Below are 26,892 nucleotides of genomic sequence, written 5' to 3'. Positions count from 1 at the left end.
GTTCTATTACCTGAAATGCAACTATAACATATATACAGCTAAAAGCTTATATAATTGTGTAAATCTTATGTAATTTCTTGTGATATAAGAGGAATAAAACACTATAAGTTGTGCTATATTACTGGGAAAAAAATGTATTTCTCTTTGCATCATAACACAACGCACTCGAGTGTTGATTATTTTCCTAAAACAGCATGCTTTGCTATATTTATTCCTATATTATGGAATAAATAAATATGTTAAATACATCATCCATCAACAATGTTCATGTTAAACATCATGCATCATCAACGCTGTAATAACGCAGAGCTCCGGACTGCACGCAATCGATGTGTGGCTCTCTGAGTACACTTTCTGCAGCTGGTGTCAGTGAGGGAGGGGGAAAGAAGAGAGGGACACGGTGTCCGCGTCAGGAGAAGGAGGGGGTGGAGTACAAATAAATCTAGCTGTAGAAGAGCTCATCTCATCAGCACCATGTAGAGCTGCAATCCAGGGCAGAAGAATGCAGGGGGATCAGAATGAAGAAGAAACAGCTTGATGCATGGGTAAGACTACAGACAAGCTCTGGGAACTAAACAATTCATTCCACTGCAAGGAACAAAGAGCGAGCGATGTAATGTCTGCTGTATGCTGAGTGAGCAGAAGCTCAAGCTTTAACCTTTCAACAGCTTTCTCACTGAGGAGATCTATGTCTTTTCCAGAAGATCCAGAGGATTCATCTGCACTGATTGATTTTTTCTACAGTATGTGGATATGACATGGATACGATTACTGAGATCAGATAAGTTTAGAATGGTATTGCTTGTGTGTGTGGGTGTGTGTGTGTGTGTGTGTGTGTGTTGCAGCACAAGCAGAGTGGGGGATGTTCTAAAGAAGCTGGAGTGTGTTTTCCACAGCTGACAGAGAGTAAAGTATACCTCGGGGAAGATGTATGCCTTCTACTCGCTGCTGGTCTACATCTTCTACACGGTTTTTAAGAAGGATGAGGAGACTGTGCTTGAAGGGGCATGTGGAGAGACTTCAGAGGTATGGCTAAACAAAACAAACACACTCACACTCACACACACACACACACACTCAGTATACTCTTACTCCAAATGAGTTATGTATAATGGTGACTGAACACCACTGGTATTGTAATGTTTCTGTAGTACCATTTCCTATCTAAGTACCACTGTAATCTCAGGTTGTCATTCCACGCAAGAACGTTAACAGGAAGTCGACATAATTCCACTTTAATCAATTAGTCTTTGTCTTTAAAATGACTGATGAGTCAGCACCAGTGCTCAGCTGATCAGATCTGACACCTAGTTCTATACACTTTTATCATTCATAGACAAAAATCACCTTCATCTGAATGAAGGTATTTCCATAAAACCAAAAATGTAAGGTGACCAGGCTCGAAAATGACCTCTCAATGGTGCTGGAATACACACGTAGATATTACTGTTAACACCAGAAGAGTTTGACTCTTGCATCACATTCTTCTCACGTACACACCTCCACTGTAGGATCCTGGCCATGTTTCCATGGAAACAGGGAGCAGGAGGAAGGTTGGCCACACCCCCAGGTCGGGAAAAAGGCAATATGACAGAATCAGTGATTCAAGTAAGTGTTATTAAAGACGGCAGTGAATCCAGAGCCACAATCTGGAGAAAAAAGAATGAATTTGATCCAGTGCTGTAACAAATGGAAAAGATTTGCTTTTTTCTTTTGGAACTGTAAATGCTTACATACGAAAATTTACAAAGATCTCTTTTTTTAATTATATTTACACTTTATTATATTTATTGTATTTGCAGTGTAAGTGCAAGTTGTGGCTTTGTTCAAACCATGTTTTAAATATGTCTAAAACATTTTCTTAAAAAATAATATATATAAAATAATAATTATTTAAAGTATATATAATGAGAATCGTTTTCGACTGATATTCTCGGTTTCGGTAGCGGAAAAGAAATCATTATCGTAGAACTTCTCGTTTCCTGATTATCATTCAAATATAATTCATCATCATTATGTTCACATAGTCCTGATGGTCATCTTACATCCCAGGCAGCAGCAGCAGCAGTGAGAGCGATGATCTGTCTCTCAGTGATGAAGATGGTGACGCTGATGAAAGTTACTCTATCCCGGCTAAGACACCTTTGGCCGCTTTCTTGTCCTTCAAACAGGAAACGGAAAAGAGGAAAGTTTCCAGTGTCCACACTGAAACAGGAGAAAAGGTATCTTAAGACTGGAATCGCAAACACTATGTGCAAATAATAATTCATGAATAAAATAAGAATATTCACCTGTAATCTTTTATACGATGGTCTACAGATGATCGAACCTCCTCTGGTGGCAGTGATGTCTCATCTACTGAGCTTCCTTGAGCAGTACTCACACCTACAGCAGCTACAGCAGCAAGCTGAGCAGTACCGCATGCAGCTGCGCAGGCACCGAGTGCAGCACCGGCGAAAGATGAAAGCTCTGCGTAGCTCTTACAGGCAGCGGCTTCGTGACAAGAGCAGCGTGATCCACAGCCTGGAGGAGGCCATTGCTCAGCAGCAAACACCTTCACCTGATAATGACAGTAAGGACGTCTGTGTATCTTTCTCTCTCTTTGCAATTCTGACAGCACAGATGGTGCGTACGGTCCACTTTCATGGCTCCACCTACTAATGTCAGATGCATGTCAGAGTTGAGTTTATGTTGTCTAGGGTTTTTTTTTGATAATCAGTTCTGTTTGAGTGTTTTGTCTATCTAGCATTGATTTTATTTACAGCTGCTGTTGGTGTGGTGCTTTAATGAGGATTGGTTCGGATCTATTGAGTGCTTCACCGAGATCTATGGTAACAGGGAGGGGTTTTGGAAGTGGCAGTAGAAGGTCAGGAGGGATGGGAGAAGGCAGAAGTAGCTGATATCAGAACCTCCTGAAGGTTCTGCAGCAATACAATTCTATTTCGATTTTTTTCGGTAACTCCAAGAAAGCTCACAATTAGTCGAATCAATACATATACCCAGCCTTTTTACAGTGAGATTGCCTGGTTTTATCTCCATGATTTTACAGGGATGAGCAAATTATTACTAATCCACATCCACAGAAAATGACATTATAGCCCCAATAAAAAGGATCCCTAGTGCAGATAATCATAGTGAGATAGCGCATCCATAGCAAGTAGCAAATGCAGGAAATTAAAATTGTTATACCAACAATGTATATGCATCTAATTTATATCCAAACAGTGAATAGTCCTCCAAATAATGTGGACAGTAGAGCCAGAGAATACAGTATTTCTCTTATGTTAGCTAATTAAATGATGGTTGTTCATGCACAGCATTACAGCCATAAGAATAATATCATTTGAATAATATCAGCCTGCCATCTACAATATTTCTGGGAAATCCTTGCCTTTGACCAAGCTTATCCAGAAAGTGTCTACTACTACTACTACTATTACTACTACTACTACTACTACTAATAATAATAATAATAATAGTGTATTAATTGGATGGCACTGGACATTCCTTAGCTACAGCCATGCACATACCATAAAGCAATACAACACAATACATTGTTTAGGTTTAGATATGAAGAACATAAAGTACATGCACATAACACAAATACAGTGTTGCAGTATGATGTCTAATTGTTGTCATGGGTTTCTGAAGACAAAAGAGAAAATTATGCTGAAGAAAACTGCAGCAGAGGCCAGTGGATTAGGATCTGAAAGTATACGGTAACTGATAGCAGAGAAGAAGATACATTAATGGAGTTCGGTTGCTTCGTTGCGTGCCGGGCCGGTGCATGTGAGGTAGAGGAGTAATATGTTGACAAAGATGAGTGAGAATGGTGCACAGTTCTAGATATAGTCCGTTCAAATGGAAAGACAAAGAACTGTGGGTGGAGTAGTAAATCTGCTGAAACTGCATTTTTTATTTATGAATTGATTCATTATTTGCATGATATTGCAGGATGTCAGACAACAGAAAAAATGCACAGGCGAAACAAAGGATTGGGTTCAGGGCATGAGTCATAACTTAGTATCATAGATGGAAAAAAAAAAAACACATTAGAAAAAAATTGTGATCATTTCTGAGGAAACATATACGTTGATATTAGGGAAAAAAAACAAGATTTTATTTCCATTTTTTTCCATGTTGTATTATAACTAACGTTATTGATGGAGCTGATTGACTCATTGGAGCACAATAAAAAACACATACACACACTAACATCACATCTTTACAATCAGTTAGCAGCTCTTCCTACTTGTAACATCTTCCTGGCATAAGAAATACCAAGTACACACATCACTCAGCGTCCCTTGAAAATCACGTGCATGGCCTGCATTGGCATGCTGCAACTTTCTAGGTTACTATAGTTCATGATGTATTAACTGTAGACATCAGTCACATATTCATTACTTTTAACCGCATATTAATCAATGAAATTTACAGCACCTTCATCTGGTATAAAGCTTTCAGTGCTAGATTTCATCTTATTGACTAGACTGTGCACTGAATAATAGATTTGTCTAAAAGAGCTATAAAGGAAAGGGTGATTTTAAGGGCACATACTGGAAAAGATCCAGCTGCTAAGTAAGTTTCTGGATGATGTTTCTGCTGAAATGCAAAGACGCAGTCAACCCAAGCCAGAGCAGAGAACAAATGATACATCTACTCACCAGATAACATTAGTAAGTGGTGATGCAGCGGAAAAAGACTGCACAAATAACTAATAATCTTTTTAAGATCCGGCTGCTTCAGTTGAACAGATGATCAAACCGTGTTTCTCTAAGTGAAGCATTTCAACACTGCTAGAGGAAATAAGACTTGAAGGAGAATTATTTAATCTCTGAGATGGCACCAACACCAACAACTGTGTGTGTGTGAAATTGTCTGTGATAAAAGCCCCAGTGTGAGTCACATCACATGCAAACTTCAGCATCGGCTCACTAGTTGAATAAAACAGTGGTTTCTTCTTTTAGACAAGAAAGTGCACTTACAACAGGGGGCGCATTCACATCCACTATATAAGAACTGTCATGACTCTGATTAAGACAATTCACTTACGGAAGTTCAGTGATGACTTTTTTTATATGCACTGATGGTGGCTTGATGAAATACACGTATATTTTTGTAGATTATCACTCTATAATCACTAGCTGTGGTAATATGCTTTATTATATAATGATCAGATAATGATGATTATACATGATGAGAATATTATTGAAAATTACATTGAATTGGAAATTAAAATGTTATTAACGATATGTAATTGTGTGTGTGTGTGTGTGTGTAGCAGGGACTCCAGGCCTGCATAAGCTGGTGCAGTCTCTGTGTGGCCTGCAGGGGGAGAGGAGTCTGCTGCGAGGTGAGCTGCGTCTCCTCCACTCACAGCTGGAGCAGAGAGAACAGGACCGACACTCCAAAGTACAAGCCTTCCAACAGCAGGCAATACTGACACACACACACCATACTCTCTCTGTCTCAGCATCTTTACCCATCTTTCACACATCCCATTTCCAGGCCATCTTCCTAGCCTCCATGCCCCAGTTTCCAGGCCTTCTAATAGCAGGTACATCTCTACTGCCGTTTATTTTTTTTTTTACAAGTGGACAAACTACCATCCATCCCCATTTATTTGTCTTTTCTTCCCTTTCGTTCACCCACACAGTCTTTGCATCATAATCACTGAAAATGTCCCATAAATGATCTCCTTTCTCCTTTATAGATTGACGAGCTGAAGAGCTGCATCGAGGAACGGGAAGAAGAGCTTTCCAAACTCCGCATTGCCTCTGTAAGCACTCTTCTCTAAAGATTAACAGTCACTAAGAAGTAGAATCAGGCCAGTTTCTAAAACGATTCAGTCTAGATCTGATCTGTGTTTGGTTTATTCTTAGGGAGAGACTGACTCGGAAAAGCGCATGCTGTGTTTGTCAGCTGAGAATGAGAGTCTGAAACAGAGCCTGTCAGTGACTCAGGGTCTCCTACAGCAGCTGTCCATTATCCCATCTCAGTCCAGCTCACTGCTCATTAAGGTGAGACTTACTTGGTTTGTGAACGGTCCTTATCATCTTCTTCTACTCATCCTTTAAACTAAGAAAAGAATTCATGTTAAAACTACATCCAGAGCGACTTTTTATACAATTGAGCATTAAGGGCCTTGCTCAGGGGCCCAGCAGTGACAGCCAGGTTGACGTGGAAATCGATCTCACAACCTTCGATCGTGGTCTAGATCTAGAGACTATTGTGTGAAAATCCTAACAGCTCAACAATTATAGAAATACTCAAACCAGCCAGTCTGACACCATCATTCATTCATTCATTCATTCATTCATTCATCTTCTACCGCTTATCCGAACTACCTCGGGTCACGGGGAGCCTGTGCCTATCTCAGGCGTCATCGGGCATCAAGGCAGGATACACCCTGGACGGAGTGCCAACCCATCGCAGGGCACACACACACACACTCATTCACTAGGGACAATTTTCCAGAGATGCCAATCAACCTACCATGCATGTCTTTGGACCGGGAGAGGAAACCGGAGTACCCGGAGGAAACCCCCGAGGCATGGGGAGAACATGCAAACTCCACACACACAAGGTGGAGGCGGGAATCGAACCCCGACCCTGGAGGTGTTAGGCGAACATGCTAACCACTAAGCCACCGTGCCCCCCTCCCTGACACCATCAGTGATGCCATAATCAAAATCACTGAGATCACTGAGATTTTTTTCCTCATTCATTGCACTGCTGCTGAAAAGATGAGGTACAGGTTTTCCCAAAAAAAAAAAAATGCTCTGTGAGCGTATGATGCTAGAACAGGTAATCGTTCGGTTTCACCATGTTGAATTAATCTTAGACACCAAGAATTTACAGATCAGTGTTTCAAGCTTCACTGTTGATACACTTTGTTGTGGCTGTGCAGGAAAACGAGAATCTGCGCAGCCGTGTTCTGCAGCTGGAAAGCACTTTGCAGCAGCGAGCGGAGCAGCTCTCACGCCTGGAGCGCCAGAGCGAGCAGGACCAGTGGCGCAGGGGAGAGGAGCTCTGGAGACGAGATGAGAGAGTGAAAGAGCTTCAGCTCGAACTTGATAAGGAACGCAGCAAGGAGCCTGTAGTGAAAGTGAGCACACTGCACTTCCTGTAGTTAGGATTTGATTTCTATTGATTAAGAACAAGCAAAAGTGTGTTATACCCACCTGAGGCTTCAGAGTCGTAGCATTTACTGAATACTAACAATAATAATAATAACCCTGGAAGTTTTTGGCATTTTACAAATTGGAAATTGTATATATTACTACACTTATAACTATAATAAGTAGCATTCCTTTACTTTGTTATATTTTTTTTCCGTTCTTTTTTTGTCCTATATTTGCATGTTTACTGTTTGCATTCACATCCATATATTTCTATGAATCTTATGTTTCAGTTCATTGTTTCCTGTGCTGTAAACTTAAATAAAAACTTAACGTCTCTTTCTATAACCCAGACGAGAATAATTGAACGCGTGAATCGATCCTCAGTACAAAAACAGGGATAATAGCAGAACTCCCTTTCATTTGTTTTCTTACAGTATGTCACTCGGACGGTGGAAGTGGAGTCTCCATCGACATTGAGGCAGCTCACCGAGGCCAGACAGAAAAACGATCACCTAAAACAGAGGTTGTCCAACGAGAAAGAACGATGCAAACAGCTGGAGGAGAAAATCCGACGCTCAGACGAAGTCAGCTGCAATCTTCAGCATAAGGTGATTTTAACACTTTCATCAAAAATGCAATCAGGTTACAGTTTGACATTAGAGATTCATCTGAAGTTGAGAGCATGTTGCCCATAGTGGCTCGTGAGTTTTTAATGAACTGAGGTTTATTCATAGTTGATCAACGCAAAGAATAATGGTTCCTGCACAGGGCGATGGAGTGACTGTAATAGAGACTGTTTTCCTTCAGATTGCTGCATATGAAAGAGAGATTGAGAGCCTACAGGCGGAGCTGATGAAGGAGATCGAACATCTGGAGGAAAAAAAAGATGAAGCTGTAAAAGCAGCGGCAAACTGTTCGCAGGAGCAGTTTCAGAGCCTGCAGGATCAGTTCATGAGTGAGTCTGTATTATATCATACCAGAGCACTACATGCTAACTTTCTTTGCTATGATCTCAATATCTTATTCAAACACAACCCTCCTAACTACTATGACTACAGCGGCAATATTTAATTGTGTCTCACTGTGTGTGTGTGTGTGATGATGATGATGATCAGCTCTACAGCGGCGTCTGAACGCTCTTCCTCCCACCCTGCGCTCGATGAAGACAGACTATGCCAGTCTGCGCAGTCAGGTCCGCAATTTTGCAGAGTTTTATGGATCAGCCATCAAAGAAGCCAAGAAACAGGCAAGCAGAAATTATATGTATGATAAAATGAGGCTCAATTTGAGCTGTCATGTGCTTTTTTTTTGGTAACACTTTATAATAACAGCACATGACTAATCATGTACTAATCCCTGAGTTAATACTTACTTAAATATGAACTGATGATGAAATGATGTGATGAAATGATGACTCTTATTTCTTCTCCTGTGATACGTGTATTAATCATGAACTAATGAAGAGCTGATCTATACCAAACATGCTCTATGAGAGAAAAACAGGAATTAAACGGGCAACATTTCAAATTGTTCCCAGGTTTGTAGTGGGATTTGATGAGAAATGAATGAAGAATGACTCAAAATTGAGATGAAACAACGTTCATTATTAAGAAAGTATATTAGTATAGCAGTAGTGAAGTATACTAATAATACTAGCATGATGTTTATTAGTATCTTCAATAAGGAGAATCAATTTAAGTTATGAAAATAAACCAGCAACCTATCTAATGTTGTGTTTATTTTGCATGCTAAAAAAAAATCTTAATAATATTATTTCAATTTGCAAAATTCTAGTGAAATCAGGTCAAATTTGAAAGCAAATTTCCTTATGAATGACCATACGCAGAAGAATTTAACACTGCTTAATCAGTTATCAGACACAGAGAAACACTATTAATACTGTTTGGTATTGCTGTCAGAGGAAACAAGACCTTCCCTGTCCATAGCGCCTCAAAAGTAATCAGATTAGACATCAGGACGATGCAGGGGTTTAAACAGTAAACAGCTGATAACAAAACACAGTAATGATGGAGATTAATGATTTGGGGAGGGATGGAACCGAGGCTTAGTGCTCATCATGCTTGCATTGCATCTAGGTTGGAGGTTCGATTCTTGCCTCCACTTGTGCTGCGGCAGTTTCTCAGAGTTCTCCAGGTTCCTCCTTCAGTCTGCCACCAAAGATGTGTGTGTGAACGGGTGCATGATGTGTGCTTTGTCATGGCTTGGCACCCGGTCCAGTGTGCCCTGAGTCACTTGGGATAGACTCCAGACTCCCTGTGAGCCAGTGTTGGAAAACTACACTGTAAGACATTTTAAGATGGTTTAACTTTGAAACAAAAGTTAACCTGCTGCTTGTCCTGTCACACAGAATCAAGACAATGGATTGCTTTTAGTTTAATTTTTTAAAACTTACAAACTTGAGTTGATCATTGGAGTTTAAGAGAAGAAATACATTCCCGATAGATAGATAGATAGATAGATAGATAGATAGATAGATAGATAGATAGATAGATAGATTGATTGATTGATTGATTGATTGTTGACCAACACACACACAAAAGCAGCTGTTGTGTATTACAGTTAGTATGGCTTGACCATGTTGTCTCAGCAGATGTTTGACAGATGTTTGGAGAAGACTAGTTAGTCAGTATTAATGTGTTGTTTTTCTCTACAAGATCTCAGCAGCAATAAATGAAATGTCTGAGGCCAATAAGGACCTGCTGGAGAAATACAGGAAAGAGGTTGCCCTTCGCAGGAAATACCACGAGCAGTTAGTAGAGCTGAAAGGTAGCCTGTGTTTCTATTAATATCTAAAATATATACCGAATCCGTATGCATACATATAACCGAAATGTCGAATTCAAGAAAGACTTCTGTGTCTCTTCCATCAGGCAACATCCGTGTCCTGTGCCGCGTGAAACCGGTTCTTAAAGAGGACCAGCATGATGAGTGTCAGGCTGTCGCTGTGACCACAGACCCACACAATGAATCTGCTCTCAGTGTCCTGAGTAAGGGCAAAGCCAAGACCTTTGAACTGGACAAAGTCTTTCACCCTCAGGCTACTCAAGAGGAGGTACGCACTATATGTCACTGTGTGTCATCATTTCAGCTGATAACAATTGGGGAATTCTCCAGGATTCTTGTCTATCATCTTTCCATAATTTTTTGACACTGGTATATAAATGTGTGCAAATGCGCTCCCATTGCTGCGACCTGGGTTCGATTCCTGTACAGGAACTAACCCAGCCGCTGAGGGATTAACTCTCTTTCCCGGTCTCAAGCCTGTATAAAATGAGAGGGTTGCGTCAGGAAGAGCATCCGGTGTAAAACCTGTGCCAAATCAAATATGTAGATCAGATTTGGTCATTAGTCAGTCTGCTGTGGCCCCAAGAGCAGCTGGGAGCAGCTGAAAGAACAACAACAAATAATTGCATGCAAATTGATGATACTTGTGTTAAAGTAGCCTTCTGTATTAGAAAAGTATACAAAACTTGCTGTAACTGTAACACATAGGAACTACAGAGGATAAACATGCAAATAACCGACAAAACGTTTATCTGTCCAATGTCCAACTTTCAGGTGTTCCAAGAAATCGAGCCCCTGATCACTTCCTGCATAGATGGATATCATGTGTGTATCTTTGCGTACGGACAGACAGGCTCAGGGAAGACCTACACTATGGAGGTACACTGACCTACACCATGATGAAATAAAGCAGCCCAGTAAAGATTCAGGAAGATGTTCTCAAGAACTGATCAATGATTTGATCCATGTGTGGCCACATGACTTTTATTTCATTAAAAATATTTATTTTTTATTTTTATTATTGTGGTTTTAAGTAACAGCTTTGCCATTCAGAACCAAACCAGTGGAACCAGTGCATACTGAAACATCAGTGGAACTGATCAGATAGAAATGTTTGCATGGACAAAAACAACAAAGCGTTGGCGCGTTTCATATCATTTGATATGCTTCATTATTTCAACAAAATGAAGCATATCAAATGATATGAAACGCGCCAACGCTTTGTTGTTGAGTATATATATATATATATTTTTTTTTTTTTACATAACACTGTCAGAAGTCATGCAATACTTTCTACAAACCACACACTAAGAAAGACATGAAAAATCCTTTTGTTTAATGTTCTTTTATTACATTTAGCAAAAAATAAATAAATAAATAATCCAGAAGAGATGCAAACTTTTGCCCTGCCACCACTTTTTAATTTTTGTTCAATCTATATTATATTTGACTGCATGGATTTATATCTTTATTATGAAAGTAGAATCCGTCCTCCTCTGTGTGACACCAGATAATGTGATTATACAATCATTTCACTTTTATAATTGTGTACTTGTATGGTTAAAAATGCACCGGTGTATCCAGAAAATTCATTCTAGTTTTAAGATGAAGTCTATCTTGTTAAGGTTATCAACTGTTCATTGATGCAAAACTGTGTGGCAATGATGAGCAATGATAAGATGTCATACTATTCAGGGTCCTGTGGACAACCCAGGCATCAACCAGCGAGCTCTGAAACACCTTTTCAATGAGATCGAGGAAAGGAAAGACATGTGGAACTACACGATCACGGTCAGTTCAGTGGAAGTCTACAATGAGGTTCTCAGGTATTATTATTATTGTTATTATTATTATTATTATTATTATTATTATTTATGAAAAAAGTTGTCACATTAAAAGTTGGAACAAATCGTATAAATTGAGGCAAATTGTGTATCTCCTCTTGAAAGGACAAACCAAGTGGGATAAAGATTATGTTTGTAACATTTTCTTGTTCCTTTAAAACTCAGAGATCTGCTGAGTAAAGATGGAGAGAAGCTGGACATCAAAATCAATCCAGATGGCACGGGTCAGCTCCATGTTCCTGGTCTCAGGATCAAAGAAGTCAAAAACTTTCAGCATATCAAAAAAGTGAGTGTTTCAGTGTTATTTCGATCAGGAAGCTTGAAAACATAAACAGTAAATTTCTGAACTTGGTAATTATGTGTTCCTGCAGATCCTGGCAACAACACGGAGAAACAGGATAACGTTTGGGACACAAATGAACCAGCATAGCTCTCGTTCACATGCTCTGCTCACCATTACAGTGCAGGGAACAGACCTCGCCACCGGCACCAAAACCACCGGTCAGCTTTACTCACAATATCTGTACAGTGCCTTACATAAATATTTGTCCCCCTTCCTTTAAACATGTCCACAATTTACATCATTAATACCTTAAACTTAAAAACATTATAGTATGAATCTACACAAAATGCCCTATAATATTGAATTTATTTACATTTACAATTATCTTTCAGAAGTCTCTATCCATCTATCAGTATCATCCCGATACTGGTCCACTAGGTGATGGATTAAAAACACCATCAGTCTGAAAACGTTTGGGAGGCAATTTAGCAAAGAACATCACACAGACAACATAAGTAGATAAGGAAGAGGTAGATGTAGACGTAAAAGGTCTTTAGTCATTGCTAGAGTTGCTGTTCAGACATCTAGGGGAAGTTCCTTCTACCCCCTTAGTGCCAGAACAGAGAAGAGTCTCGATGCATACATTTCCTCTACCCTGAGAGATGGTGGGATCAGTCGAGCAGTGCTGGAGGCAGCTACAGAATGTCAATGGAAGGAGTGTAGCAATGGGTTGGTGTAAGAAAGTGGAAAACACGTCACAGCCGCATTCTGGATCAGTTGAAGTGGCAGAATTGTGTTCTGGGTCCCAGACTGCCTAAGATTAGTCTTTAGTTGCTCCTTTATACATTTTATTTGAGGTTTTGATTAAACACAAGGTTTTTATCTATGTTAAATATCTGTATGCTTCTGTACCTTAGAATTAACGGCTTTCTTTCTATTGAGTGCCATCATCCTGTGCATCCCTTCTCTAGGTAAGTTGAATCTGGTGGACCTTGCTGGTTCGGAGCGAGTGTCCAAATCAGGGGCGGAGGGTGAGCGGCTGAAAGAGGCCCAGAACATCAATCGCTCACTGCTTGCACTGGGAGACGTGATCCAGGCCCTTAGGGGCCGTCAGACCTACATCCCCTTCAGGAACTCACGCCTTACGTATCTGCTGCAGGATTCACTGGGCAAGGGCAACAAAACCGCCATGGTGGTGCAGGTAAAGCATGCGTCAATCTCATCAGATCTAAATCAGATTTAACCCATCATCTAAGTGTGTAATGAGGCAAAAAAAAACAATGCCACGCAGGAGATAAACACTAGCATTTCATAAATAGATCACACATACATATACACACTCCATTCTCTTTTTAATAACGTTATTGTGTTGTTGTTTTTTTTTTAGATTTCCTCACTGGAAAGGAATGTTGAAGAGACCCTGTGCTCGCTGAAGTTTGCGCAGCGGGTGTGTAAAGTGGAGCTGGGCCCTGCAGCACGCAAGATTGAAAGCGGAAGCCATTGTGACAATTACTCCTAAAGCTAATTTCACCAGCACACTTCTGCAAGTTGAAATCAAGGAATATATCCATCCCTAAGCGTTTGCTTTTGTCTAAGACCTCTATAACGAGACTTCCAGATGATTTTAAGGGCTACGGTTCAGGAAGCCACACAAGTAGCATCTATTTCTTACTGCTGAGTATTCGCAAGAGCCATGCCTAATGCCTGAACAGCTGCGGCTCCTTCCTACCGGCTGAGCGGCATGTCAGAGTGCAATATCCGTGCAGGCAGGTTGCTCCGCTGCACTACACTACACTACACTACACAACCATATCGTCTTGCTTGATAAATGACATTTTATTGACCGGGCACTCTCGAGTGCATCGAAAAATAGAAGGTCATGAATTTATCTACTATAACAACTGCATCATCACTTCCTCACACGTTGATGCTGCTGTAATGATCTATTTAGACATTTTCAGGTTAACGCTGTGACATACGTCGGTAGCTGATCTACACTGAGGTGGTGAAAATGTGTTGAGCTTTTGTGATTATGTAACTGTATGAAGCTAGTTTTTGTGTTCACTCCACTCCGTTGTATACCGTCGTATGTGCTGAGGTTGGTCATTCTAGACGGATGTACTGACGGGCACAAATGTGTGGCACTCTGGGAAACCTACCAGGCATTGCTTGATAGAACAAGGAAAAAAAGATGACAAATTGGGCTTTGGACGTTCTGGCTGTAGTTCTGCAGCTTTTAAAAAAAAAATTAAATACACTTACATCTGAGCACGTTATTAGGAACACTATACTAATACTAGTAAGGCCTCACTTACAGTTCTTCATATCATTGATAAATTCCTTTGTGATTCTGGTCCATGTTAACGTTCCACTTTCATGACATGAATCTCCAGTTTTTTTTATCACATTCAAAAGATCTTATAATGGATTCCGTCCTGGTGACTGGGAAGGTGACTGTACCACACTGAACTCTTTTGAGTTCAAACATTTGCTTAGTGTCATGCTGGAAGTAGGCTTTAGAAGGTGGTCAATTTTGGCCATGAAGGGATTCACATGATAAGAAACAATATTCAAATAGTCTGATAACTGATTGATAAACAGTGTGTCAAGAAAACATTCCCCACACCATTACACCGCCTCCACCAGCCTGTACTGTTGACACAAGGCAGGTTCGATCCATTAAGTCATGCTGTTGGTGCCAAATTCTGACCCTACCATCTGTGTCTCAGCAGATATTGAGATTTATCACATCAGGCTTTGTTTTTCTATTTGGTGAGTCTCAGCGTTCTGTTCTAAGTAGAACCTGACACGATCTTCTGCTGTTGTAGCTCATCTGGCTCAGGTTTATAAATGTTGTGTACTCTGAGATGCTGTTCTGCTCAACACAATTATAGAGTGGTTACCTGAGTTGCTGCAGTCTTTGTCAGCTTGGACAGGTTTGGCCATTCTTCCCTAATCTCTCATTAACAAGGTGCTTTTGGTCTACAAAACTGGATGTTTTTCTTTTTTGAATCATTCTGAGTAAATTCTAGACTGTTGTGTTTGAAAATCAGGTTATAGAAATACTCAAAGCAGTCCAACTCATCTGGCACCAACAACCATGCCACTGAGATCACACGTGTCCTTCATCCTGATGGTTGATGTGAACATTTACCTGTTTACTTGTTGGCTCGTATCCACACGATAACTGCATCGATGACCAGGTGTATCGATGTTCCTCATTTATGTTCCATATATTACTCAATAAGAACTTGGAAATTGTTTTATTCATTCACATCACCATGTAAAGGGTTTTCCCAGGCTGGAACACAACTAAGATCACACAATTGAGATTGACTTTTGTGTAGTAAAACCTTAATCCCTGAATTCTGTTATATAGTGTAGAACCAGCTCGTTTGAATTATTCTCTGTGCAGTGTTTGTGGGAGGTTCATAATGGAGTAATGATTATTGTAGGATGTTTCTTTCTTCGAGCAGATACGTTTAACTAGCCATTATTTTTCAGATAGCAAATGAGAAATGCACTTTACTTCCAATACAAAACTAGGTGCTTTGTCCATAGAACTAGTGTTAATATTTAAATACAATGTTTTTGTATTTAGTTCAGCTTGTGCCATTTTCTGTTAGTAGTTAATTAAAATGAATATTTATACAAGATTAAATGTAGATGGACTAATATTTATTTACTCTGATGTGGATATCATATTGCCGGGTCTAAAAATGAGGACAAATTGTAGAATTATGAATGAAAAGAGAACACGCGGATGCACGCACATGCGCACACACACACACATTATAAATCACCACATTCTAATTTATCACTATAATTAAAAAAAAAAGGATTTAACTCCAGGTGAGTAAAACTATTTTTAATGCCATTTTTTGAAAGGTAAATATTATATTATCTTGTTATTGATGGCAAAAAGTGATGCATTGTTTTTCTGATAAACACACAAGGACTGTCTTTGGCATTCTTACAGATTTCTACACACACTGACTTTGAGCAAAATAATTTCCTGATTGCTTGTATATCAGTGACACCAGAGAGAAATAAAATCTAGCAATGTCACTTGGCTCCTTTATTAATAACCATGTGACTTTTGGAGGTCTAAACTAAATTGTATGAAAACTGCTGTATTTCTGACTACATTGCTTACAAAATAGCAACTTAAAGCCATTTTGTTTTTCTAAATACAACAACTTACATTTTAAATAGTTTTTTAAAGGATAATTAGCAGTGTTTGCTTAAGGCTTAATCTGTATCTGTAACAGCAGCGAAGTGTGTTTTATGGAGATAAACCGTTTAAAAAACTAGTGTAACAGTTTCTTCTAATTATAACTTGGACAAACAGAACAAGAGAAATCTAAATAGAAAAAAGCATTTAATTACGAAAGAACAGGAATCTTTTCTGATTTCAGTTAGCAGATACAAATCTTTGTACATCACTATCTTTCCCTCTCTCACACTCACTAACACTCACACACATGCCAGTCAATACCTGACCTCTGATGCTCAGCAACTCAGTTCAGGTTGCATGCTAATTATTTTGTGAGCTACACTCATCTCACAGAAGGATTTGCATTACAGAGAACGCTCATCTTCAGAACACAAGTCGGCTCAGTCCGAATCAGCCTCTTGTACATTGACTGCTCCAACAGCAACAGCCAGGTCTGTTTCGCTCCCCTTCAGCCGGTCCCCTGCACACACACACACACACACATATATATATATATATATATATATATATATATATATATATATATATATATATATATATATATATATATATATATAAAAAACACCTGAGTAAATAGCTCAAAAATAGCTCTGTGCATTAGCAGGCATAGCACACGTTCTACTTTAGAGAAAACTAGGAAGAGAGAGTACAAGCATAACTGGGTCAGAGCAGACACTATATATAACTAATTCCTTTTTTTGAAATCCTTTTTGTAGCTGCTAATTTATTTATTTTTTTTAAGTGCAATTTTACTTTAAATTTATTCTCTTTTTTCCACAGAAAAGAAAAGATCAGGTTTTCTTATATTTAGGCTAAAAAGCATATTTTATACTTTCAAGCAGCTCAAGATAACAACCTAGGGTTGAAAAAAAGAAGTATAAAAGCCTCTACATGTACGGTCCTTGTTTTGATGATTTTAACCATGGCCTGAAAGCTATTATTAGAAGTGCCTGGAGGACACTCCTCCATTCCTGGAGGACACCGTGTATGAGAATGTGCTTTAGAGATAACATCCATTATAAGGCCACTACATGGTCAGTTCTATTCTGAGCCAGTGTATGGCTTTGAGAGATAGAAAACCACACACACACACAGTAATCATGAGCAATGACATCAAGGGCCTAGGAAATCACACAGCAATTACCCTTAAAGCAAGGCAATCATTACAGTATGGGCTTTTTAGTACAGTTTATTATGTATTACTTCTACCACAGTGAAGAATTGGCTCACGTGTTAAATGGCTGACACGTCAATCAGAATTATTTAACATCATACTCACTGATAAGTTCAGCAATGGCTTTCTGGGTTCTTTTCTCCAGTTTTTCCAGCTTTTTTGCAACATCCCTCTTCAGATCCCTAGCGGAAAACACGTGTTAGTAACAAAGATGTACAGACTGTACAAGTAAACAAATACAGAGAAAGGTGGATGTTAAAACTCCTTACCAGTCTGGTTTCCTTGGAGCTAAATTGGCCAGGTCCTAAGGGGAACACACATCAGTAACAGTCACATGTATTACTTTTCACCACACAGTGCAGCAAAGCTCAGCAAATGACCCATAAACCCCTGCACTACACCAACCCCTGCTTTTCCACCATTGAGCAGGCCATGCTGTACTCAAGCACCGAGCTAAATTTAGTTAAAGAAATTAGTTAAAACTGTCTTTGTACATAGAGTGATTTTTATATAGAGTATATATAGTGTATCAAAGGCTCGTAATGAAAAACAGGAATTAACTACAGGGGCTCATTTTGCCCCTACAATACTGTAAATCTGGGGTATTTTTGGTCAATTTTGCCCCTGTTCATTTCCAACTCTAGTAGAGACATTAATTGCATATGTGTTTGACGCCAAAAAACCCCAGACACACAGTATTTTCATTGTTGCCATATTCATGCTCTGCTATTAAAGCAACCCCACTGGTTCCTTGTGCTTCCCATAATATTATTTGAGAGACAGAATCACTCCAGTGCAATGTACAATATCAGATGAGCTAGACCTGGTTTCATTTCAATACCCCTTCTTTGAATATCAGGTAGCAGTTTGTACTGTTCATGCTTAGCAGCTCACCACTGGATTAGCTTCAGTAAAACTCTTTATTCCTTTACTTAGATTAATGTAAAGAAAAGGTGAAATACGCTCCGCCAGGATACAGACAGCCCTGAGGTGGCATTTGCAACCAGACAACGGTGTTCGGTGGAGAAGCGTTATTACTCGACAGTGACTTCTGTAGGTGGAATCCAACTCACCACTTCCTCTATAATGGGCTCTGGGTTTGCAGCTTCCAGCTGGTCTTTAACTTTATCTTCCACTGTAAGGAATACAAAAACAGAACAGGTCAGACTGCATGCATTCCAAGCTCCCAGCACTCCTCGTACAACCTTTATAAAAACACCCATTAGTCAGAGCTCCATGATCCGTACTCCACAAAGAGCAGAGATTATAATACACTGAGCACTCGTATGATCGTACTGGAACGCTCAAGTCTCTAGACAATCTGTTATCCTGCTGAGAGTTTCTAAGAAGTGTGGTTGTGTACAGTTGGGTATGAAGATGAGATTCTAACCTGACGCAGGTTTAGCTTTGGGCACCTGCCTTTCTTTTAGCTCTTCATCTTCTGGAGTGTAGTTTCTCAGCTTCAGGTCTCTGCATAAACACACACACGGACAATTAGAAACAAATGAAAGTCAATCTGAGACTGTGCATGAACTACAAATACTTCACCTTTTGTGTTTGGTGTTCAGTTGCACTGACTAACAGTTCTTCCTCTTACAGGAGGAAATGAATATCCTGTAAATTCTTTACTTGTTTAAAAAGGTGTGTTTCCTTGATGTTGCACCCGCCTACAGAAAAATGTCAATATCTTACAGGCGACACATGGGTGTAACACACACTGGGGTTACACCCAAGCACTAAAGGTGATAGTTAAAATCTTGCAGGACTTGTTCATAACCACAAAACTGTCATAACAGGCCAGGCTCATCATCTCAAGAGTCCAACAGCTTCAATGCAAGCCATGACCAGTAGGTAGCAGTGCAGGCTAACATCGTGACCTGGTCTATTCTAAGCCACACCACTGGTGCAACCTGGGTAATCAAAGCAGGCATGTATACAAAGCTTTCCTTCATTCACTTCACACCAGCTCATTAGCATGTAGCACCTGTTCTGTGGACTGCATCTGGGAAGAGCAGTTGCTCAGCTGAGATTGTGTCAATACATGCCCAATTATGTCATCTCTTACCTCTACCCAAATTACAGCTATTTGTTAAATCTCCTGGTAGTCATAAGAGCCCCCTTCGAGTAAGCAGACAAGACAGGCACAGAGCCGTGTTTCTTAACGTACTTCGGGGGACTCAGAAAGTTCATTTTCCTGCGATTTCTCAGAAGGGAGTCTCCAGCGATGTGTGCCCATTCTGTGCTGATTAATAAAGAGGGGTGTTAATTTGCTTCAGGACAGCCTTACTCAACCTCTGAGACCAAAATACAAGCACTGGCATTAAAGCCTTTATGTTTGTGTTTTTGTCACAAACATAAAGAACTCATTTTTGATGAAACACCATCCAGAAATTACAGACCCCCTAAAAAACAAGAGCACAGAAGGAAAGAAAATCAGTCAAGTGAGACTCGGAGACAAAGGACTGGGAACCCCTCCCACTCCCAAGTTTCCTGGTGATACTTCCTGACCACCTGCTGGAACAATACAGCTCTGCTGCCATTCTTCCGTACAGTTCTACAACACAGTGCTGCCTGAATGTCAACAGTCGAGTCATTTGGCCGGCACGTTCTCCAGAGCCCGAGCTGCTAAACGCTTCCACAATACAAGACAGCACTTCTCGTGAGATTTCCAACACAGTAACATCACAACAAAAAGCAACTGATATTGAACAAAATAACGTATAAAGCCTGTAGGACACATGACATGTTCAAACAGGGTATGGCTCAGGGAATCATGCGTTCTGCTTTTGCTAATATAGCTGTAAGCCTGTGGCGAAAAGACAGTTCTATTCAGTTCCTGCATGAGGAACTGATTTCAGTTTTTGCATTAAAAACCTGCCCGCTTACATAATAGCCTTTAACAGTGTGGTAGTTGAGAATAAACAACATCATGAGCCTTACCTATTGCCTCACCCTGCAATTTTTTATTTATTTTTTTACAGCCTACACAAAAATGCAGTACAATTACACACATGCCTCACTCACACACACTCACTCACATACACAGTCGGTATGCTGGGAAGCATGCAAAAGGTCTGCAGAATGAAGTGCAAGTAAATAAATTACACCGCTGAGCTGAGGAGACCAGGGTGTTGAAACACTGCTGTCTTACCAGAGAATCTTCTGGGGTTCATATATTTACACACAGAGAATCCCATGAGATCGTGGGGTTATGATGATGTTATAGTTTTCGATTTTTACGGTGATGAACCCGAGCAAGGTGGAAGTCAAAAGTCAGCGTCTGTTTGAAGGCACGAGTTTACACAGAGAAAATGAGCAACGTTGCAATATTAATTTCATTATTAATGAAATTAGGAAACACTTGGGTCAGCGCATCATTGAGCCGTGTAACCCGATTACTTCTGACATCATCAAGCACGTCTTCACTGATTCAATATTAGATTTAAATTTGTGTAATTTGAGTAATAAGCAGATATACTAAAAAAAAAAAATGTTTGTCACTTTTTTTAATAAAGGTTTTTATTAAGTGCTTTGCTATTTGTTTAAGGGCTTGAAATGAATGTTGGGTTGTGGAAGTCCCTCAGATGTATTGTGGGACTCCAATAGAAATTTTATTGTCACAACCAGTTTTTCTGTCAAAATGCTCTCATTTTGTCAATAAAACTAACTGGAGCATTGTTTGGAGAGGTTTAGAAGTGCTGCAGTTTAGTTCATTCATGACTAAAGCTCATTATATTATCTTTTAATGCCATCTAAATGAAACGAATCACAACTGTTTACCTACAATTAAAGGTGATGCGTTAACTGGTCTGCTTACGTCTGCGTTCTACTGGGGCAGTGGTGCAGTATTTAGAAAACAATGCAGACAGGACGTATAAGCTGGGAGGTGCTCTTCACCTCTCTGTGGGACCATTGTTTTGCAATCGGAGCTCCGTTGCAATTTTAATGATGCGTGCTTAGTCACCAGAGACACTCCTTTAAACTTTCCAGCTGAGAAAGCACCTCAATTATGAATTACGTGCAGTTTTTCTGAATTTAGCTGCATTGAGACAATTTTTACTTTCACACCTCGCTAACAAAACAACTATGTGGGACAAAACATTTCCATAGGAGTACACGCTGCAAACAGATACACTGAACCGACTCAAAACAGTACCTTGACGAGAGCGAGAGCGAGAGAGAGTATAAAGAGCGAGAGTTCTATCGAGTATAAACAAAGAGTATAAACAATGGAAAATATCCACTGAAAGCCTTGCCTGAAATAGCGCTGAGAGAAAATGGAAACACTCACAGTACTAACTCATGTAAACGTTGGATGCAGCTTAGTAGCACACAAGTGTTTATTTCATGCACGGCACATGATGACACAACCCGGAACTGAAAACAGGCTGCTGGATGTTTAACCTGATGCTAAAAACTGGATTGTATTTTGTGTAAAAACAGGATGTGCTGTGTTTTTTTTTTTTTTTTTACCCGTGTCTTTCTTCTGTTTCTGCTTCTTTAACTGGTCTCTTGCAGTCAGGTTCTCCTTCTGCTTGTTCCCGGCCCTATGAAGAAAAACTGGATTAGTGTAACCGCAGATTGAGTGTCATTATATCTGCGAGGAGCCACCCACAATTAGTGACTACAGAGGGAACTGAAAACCACAAAAGCATTGTTTATATGGTCAGGAAGCTTGAACGAATATGTCAACCAGATTCCTCTTGAGAAGTCCCAATTTATATGACTTCTGCAATGGCTGTGGAGTCGGAAATATGGCACCCACACAGAGCAACACAAGTAACAATACCTGCCAATCTACAAGCTACATAACTGATAAAATAAAAGTGACTTGTGCTTCAGAGACTGTGTGAAAATCATTTTTCCTGTCTGCTCACTAGACGATAAAGGGACTTTAAAGCACAGCGCTGATGAAGCTGTTGATTCATTCTTTGATAGCAGTGCTAGCTGCTGTTCATTTGAATAACTATGTTAATGTTTCTATTGTTACAGCTAGGTAAAGTGGGCATGTACTTCGGACAATATAGATAATCTAGAACTAGCCGTTAAATACCGTTAAATGCCGTTAACGATTAAATGCCAAGAGGCATTTAATCGTTGCCGTGGTGACGCGTTCTCTTAGTGGTTAGATTAATGTTTATGGAATGGAGTCTCAAGTTTCAGCATTGGAGGAAGTATGGAGTTATTTGAACTGTAGCATGAACTGTGTCACTGGTGAAGTGGTGGCTCAGTGGTTATGGTGTTGGGCTACAAATGATGATGTTGATGAAGGCTGGGCGTTCAAATCTTAGAACACAGAGCTGTCACTGCAAAGCCCATAACCTTCAACTATCCATCTGTATGGAAAAGATAATGGTAAGTCGCTCGGGAAAACGCAGCTGCCAAACGCTGTAAATGTGCCATTTTTGTCCAATGACGTAGGTGGGTTTAAATTATCAAACAATTACTAACGATAAGAGTGGTCAGAAAAGCCTGTTCAGAATTGGGCGATTTTGCAATCACAGAAACTGAAGCCAAATCGAGCTTGCAATTTTTAAAAATTACTGCAGATTTTCCTCGGATTTGACTCAAGACACGTCCTGTGATGTTATCACGTCCCACATTCAGCCTGAGTACAGCTATCAGAGGAAGTAATGTAATACAGTAATATGTCTCTTCACTGGTAGGAGTTTAAAAGACTTATTCTGTGAGGAAAAAAGTCGCCGTAAAATCAACTATTTTTGGCCAGAACAATCACAAAAAACTCGTTTCTGTTAAATAGACAACAGATTTGATTGAGCTACAACAGGAAAAGTACATCAGATTCTGAGAAGATAATTGTTTAAAAATGGCATAAATCCCAGACACTTTGAGATGGTCTGGAGGAACTAATCAGCCTAAAATCAGACCAATTATCCTTTAGTGATTATTTTGAGCCACTGTGCATGAACAAGATTACAAGAGGGAGGGAAAAAAGCTCTTATAATCTATTGATTTCAAGTCAATTCACAAATACTGAGTGTACTTTAGAGTAGCTAGTATTCAAGTTAACCTTTTTTGCCCAAAATCTGTCGCACACTGTGTTTATTAAAGCATATGTGATGTGCTGTAGTAGACACAGGGGGTATCACTTACTGTACGTACTGCAGAATGATCCTTGATAGTCTTAAAACTGAGTAAAAGCCAATGCCACTGTGTAACCGAATGAAATGTGACCAGTATAATGATGCCAGACTCATTGAACTGGGAGCTTAAATTTGAGCTTAAAAACTAGCTGCTCCAGATTGGGATAACTAGAGTTATTTTAGCAGAACAGTCACCTGTTAGTCAGTGGATTATGTAGTCCCATTCCAATAAAAACACAAATGTGGTTAACAAATCTGTCATACAGTGATTACTCAATAAGATTACAGATGCAATGTCTGCTAAGCATGTGCATTTCAAACAGGTTCATTCGGTTGCAGAATCACACGTGCTGACTGACTTGACTAGAACAGCCGGACGGAGCTGTCTGAGATAATTGCGGAGTGTTTGTATTGCCAGGAAAGGGCAGAGATATCAAGACTCAAAGAGATTACTGCGTCAATGGCTGGTTAATGAGAAAGGCAGGAGGAAGAACTTCAGAATTTGCACATTGTTACAAGAAGAGGAGGTGGTAGCTCAAGTTTTTACGGCTCTGGGTTGTTGATCAGAAGGTCAGGGTTCAAGCACCGCCAAACTTCAGGTAAATGTTCACATCGACCATCAGGAAGGGGAACAAATGTGATGTCAATGCTTTAACTGTGACATGAGTTTACCTCAGGATGGTGCAATAGAGGAATAAAAACATCCATTGAGCAACGGATCTGCAGACAGATATGCCGTGAGGATGAGAGAGATCAACAGAGAATGGCCAGACTGCATTGAGCTGACTGACTCTGTGTAAACTGTGATGAGCAGAATACACAACATGAAATAATGATGGCCTGATGATGATGCATGACACAATCATGTCTACATGGAGCAGAACCTCCAAGCAACATCTTGTGGAATCCATGCCACAAAGAATCGAAGATGTTTTGAAAACAAATCACCCCTACCCAGTATTAGTATAATATTCCTAATATTGTATAATATAATAAAAAGTGCTCAGTGTGTACATTAATATTTTATATACATATTAATATAACATTAGTTTATTAATTCTATTAATAATGCAACCCCAGATGCATGTAGAAAGCTATGCAGACTATCACAGACCACGAACCTACAATACAATCTCTCCCTGACTGTATTGTAAAGGAAGTAAACAATTTACTTCATGAGAAGACTATCCCACAAAATCTTGACCAGTTTTTACCGCTGCATCGTTGTGAACAGCCTTACAAACTCCATCATAGTGTGATATGGCAACTACACAACGTGTGAAAAAAAATCACTGCATAGGGTGGCAAAAACCACCAAGCGCATCATTGGCACCCAACTATTCACCTCAGTAGATGTCTGCACAGAGCACACAAAATCATTAATGACTTCTTCCACAGTAGTCACAAACTGTTCAACCTCCTTCCATCCAGGAAGAGACACAGTACCATCAGTACCAGAGCCAGCTGGGTCAAAACAGGTTTTACCCCAAGACCATAAACCTACTGAAGTCTACACTACACTACTAGAACCCTGAACCATAAACCTACTGAAATATACACTACACCACTAGAACCCTGAACCATAAACCTAATGAAATATAAACTACACCACTAGAACCCTGAACCATAACCCTACTGAAATATAAACTACACCACTAGAACCCTGAACCATAACCCTACTGAAATATAAACTACACCACTAGAACCCTGAACCATAACCCTACTGAAATATAAACTACACCACTAGAACCCTGAACCATAAACCTACTGAAATATAAACTACACCACTAGAACCCTGAACCATAAACCTACTGAAGTCTACACTACACCACTAGGACCCTGAACCATAAACCTACTGAAATCTACACTACACCACTAGAACCCTGATGTCTCACTAATACTTCACTGTCTGTAATCACCTTGCAATTCTGCTCCACACCGTACACTCTGTTACATCTTCTATACATAACTATAATTGTATATAACTGTAAATGTATTGCTTACCCTAGTTTACTTCCATATATGTATACTATCTATACATATATGTATATTTTGTACATAAAATACAGGCATACTATAGTTGTATATATCTTTTTTACACATATTATACTATATATATATACACAACTACAACATATTCTTATGCACATCTTACCTGCCATATCTTTATTTAGTTGTTGCACAAATAATTACATATTTATCCGCACTTGCTCCTTTGCACATTTTCTACTGTTTGCACTTCTGTTCGATTCTAAACAGCATTTTGTTTCCATTTACATTCTATGCAACGACGATAACGTTTTAATCTATAGATCTACTGTATGTTCAGTAGTTTGTTGTATTCTATTGTATACTCCATGTGGTAGCTACTTTCCCCTGAAAAGAGTTGGCAGCACTCATTTAAATCATTTTTCAATTAAATAAATCTGTTCCTGCAATTTATTGTGAATGTAATATAAAGTTTGAGAACTTGAGAGCTAGTTTAGCTGCGTGCTAACTAGCTAGCAAACTGACAAGCTAAACACAAGCGTCTCCTTTTACTTCTCCTTCCTCACAAAACACAAACAGCCTCCTTGTGAATTTCACCTAAAAACGTATGAGTAATTATACAATCTGTTTATTGGACTAATTAGCTAATAGCAAGCTAGTACCAATAACCGCGTTTGTTTGCTAGTTAGCTACTCAGCTAGCATTGAGTAAACTAAAGCACCTTACTGAACACAATAATAAAATTCGTTCGTGTGGAACTTTATAAATAGGGTTTGTTTGTTTGTTTGTTTGTTTTTCATGAACTCACTTGTAACTGTCGCTCTCTGAGGGCTTTTAACTTTTCTTTCCTTTTCAGAGCTTGAGCTTGTAAGGCGCTCACAGCCTGGTGCTCCATGGTGATAATTATTTCTATCTGACATCGACTACTTGTCCTACCACAGGCGTCGAGCAGAGAACAGAGATCATCGATTTTTCAGAGGATTTGTACCGTCAACGTGCATTGAGCAGCATGTAAACTTGGAAGACACTAATAAAGTATAACTGCAGCGTGAAAACTATAGACCTGTTACTTCTTGGATCACTGATCACATACATAACACAGCAGAAGCACGCTAAACTCTATTTACTGGTTTGTCCATATAACTTCTATAAAAGTTTTGCTTAATAAATAATAAATTCTATTAAGAGTAAAAATGCCAGCTAAAGTGGTGTTGAAGATTCACTCAGGGTCATAGATACAGAATGTAGGCCATTGTCATGGCAGTACAGCTGCCTCTAGGTCCATTTTCTTCTGATGAGGAAGCAGCAGTTTAAATAGAACATGAATCT

The 26,892-nt window shown here is 39.5% G+C and overlaps 2 protein-coding genes across 2 annotated transcripts; one reads left to right on the top strand and one right to left on the bottom strand.

Moving 5' to 3' along the window:
* Window positions 1-457: 457 nt before the first annotated feature.
* Window positions 458-15,720, top strand: si:ch211-257p13.3 (kinesin-like protein KIFC3). Its single transcript, XM_060870435.1, has 20 exons — window positions 458-545; window positions 846-1,026; window positions 1,512-1,608; window positions 2,053-2,222; window positions 2,320-2,572; window positions 5,285-5,436; window positions 5,717-5,782; window positions 5,886-6,023; window positions 6,914-7,111; window positions 7,562-7,735; window positions 7,935-8,082; window positions 8,243-8,373; window positions 9,803-9,914; window positions 10,019-10,200; window positions 10,707-10,811; window positions 11,628-11,758; window positions 11,942-12,062; window positions 12,148-12,277; window positions 13,031-13,260; window positions 13,447-15,720. Exons 2-20 carry the CDS (start codon window positions 928-930, stop codon window positions 13,576-13,578), a joined length of 2,769 nt encoding a protein of 922 aa, XP_060726418.1. The 5' UTR covers window positions 458-545; window positions 846-927; the 3' UTR covers window positions 13,579-15,720.
* Window positions 15,721-16,423: 703 nt separating this feature from the next.
* ccdc12 (coiled-coil domain containing 12) lies at window positions 16,424-26,516 on the bottom strand. Its single transcript, XM_060870436.1, has 7 exons — window positions 26,372-26,516; window positions 21,944-22,017; window positions 18,861-18,940; window positions 18,544-18,605; window positions 17,740-17,774; window positions 17,576-17,652; window positions 16,424-16,756 (listed from the first exon to the last, which is right to left on the bottom strand). The coding sequence occupies exons 1-7, from the start codon at window positions 26,456-26,458 to the stop codon at window positions 16,677-16,679; spliced, it is 495 nt and encodes a 164-aa protein (XP_060726419.1). The 5' UTR covers window positions 26,459-26,516; the 3' UTR covers window positions 16,424-16,676.
* Between the last annotated feature and the right edge of the window lie 376 nt (window positions 26,517-26,892).

The sequence above is a fragment of the Tachysurus vachellii genome, chromosome 5, assembly GCF_030014155.1.
Source record: "Tachysurus vachellii isolate PV-2020 chromosome 5, HZAU_Pvac_v1, whole genome shotgun sequence".
Lineage (NCBI taxonomy): Eukaryota > Metazoa > Chordata > Actinopteri > Siluriformes > Bagridae > Tachysurus > Tachysurus vachellii.
The sequence above is the reverse complement of the archived record's forward strand: the minus strand, read 5'-3'. Positions and strand labels throughout refer to the sequence as shown.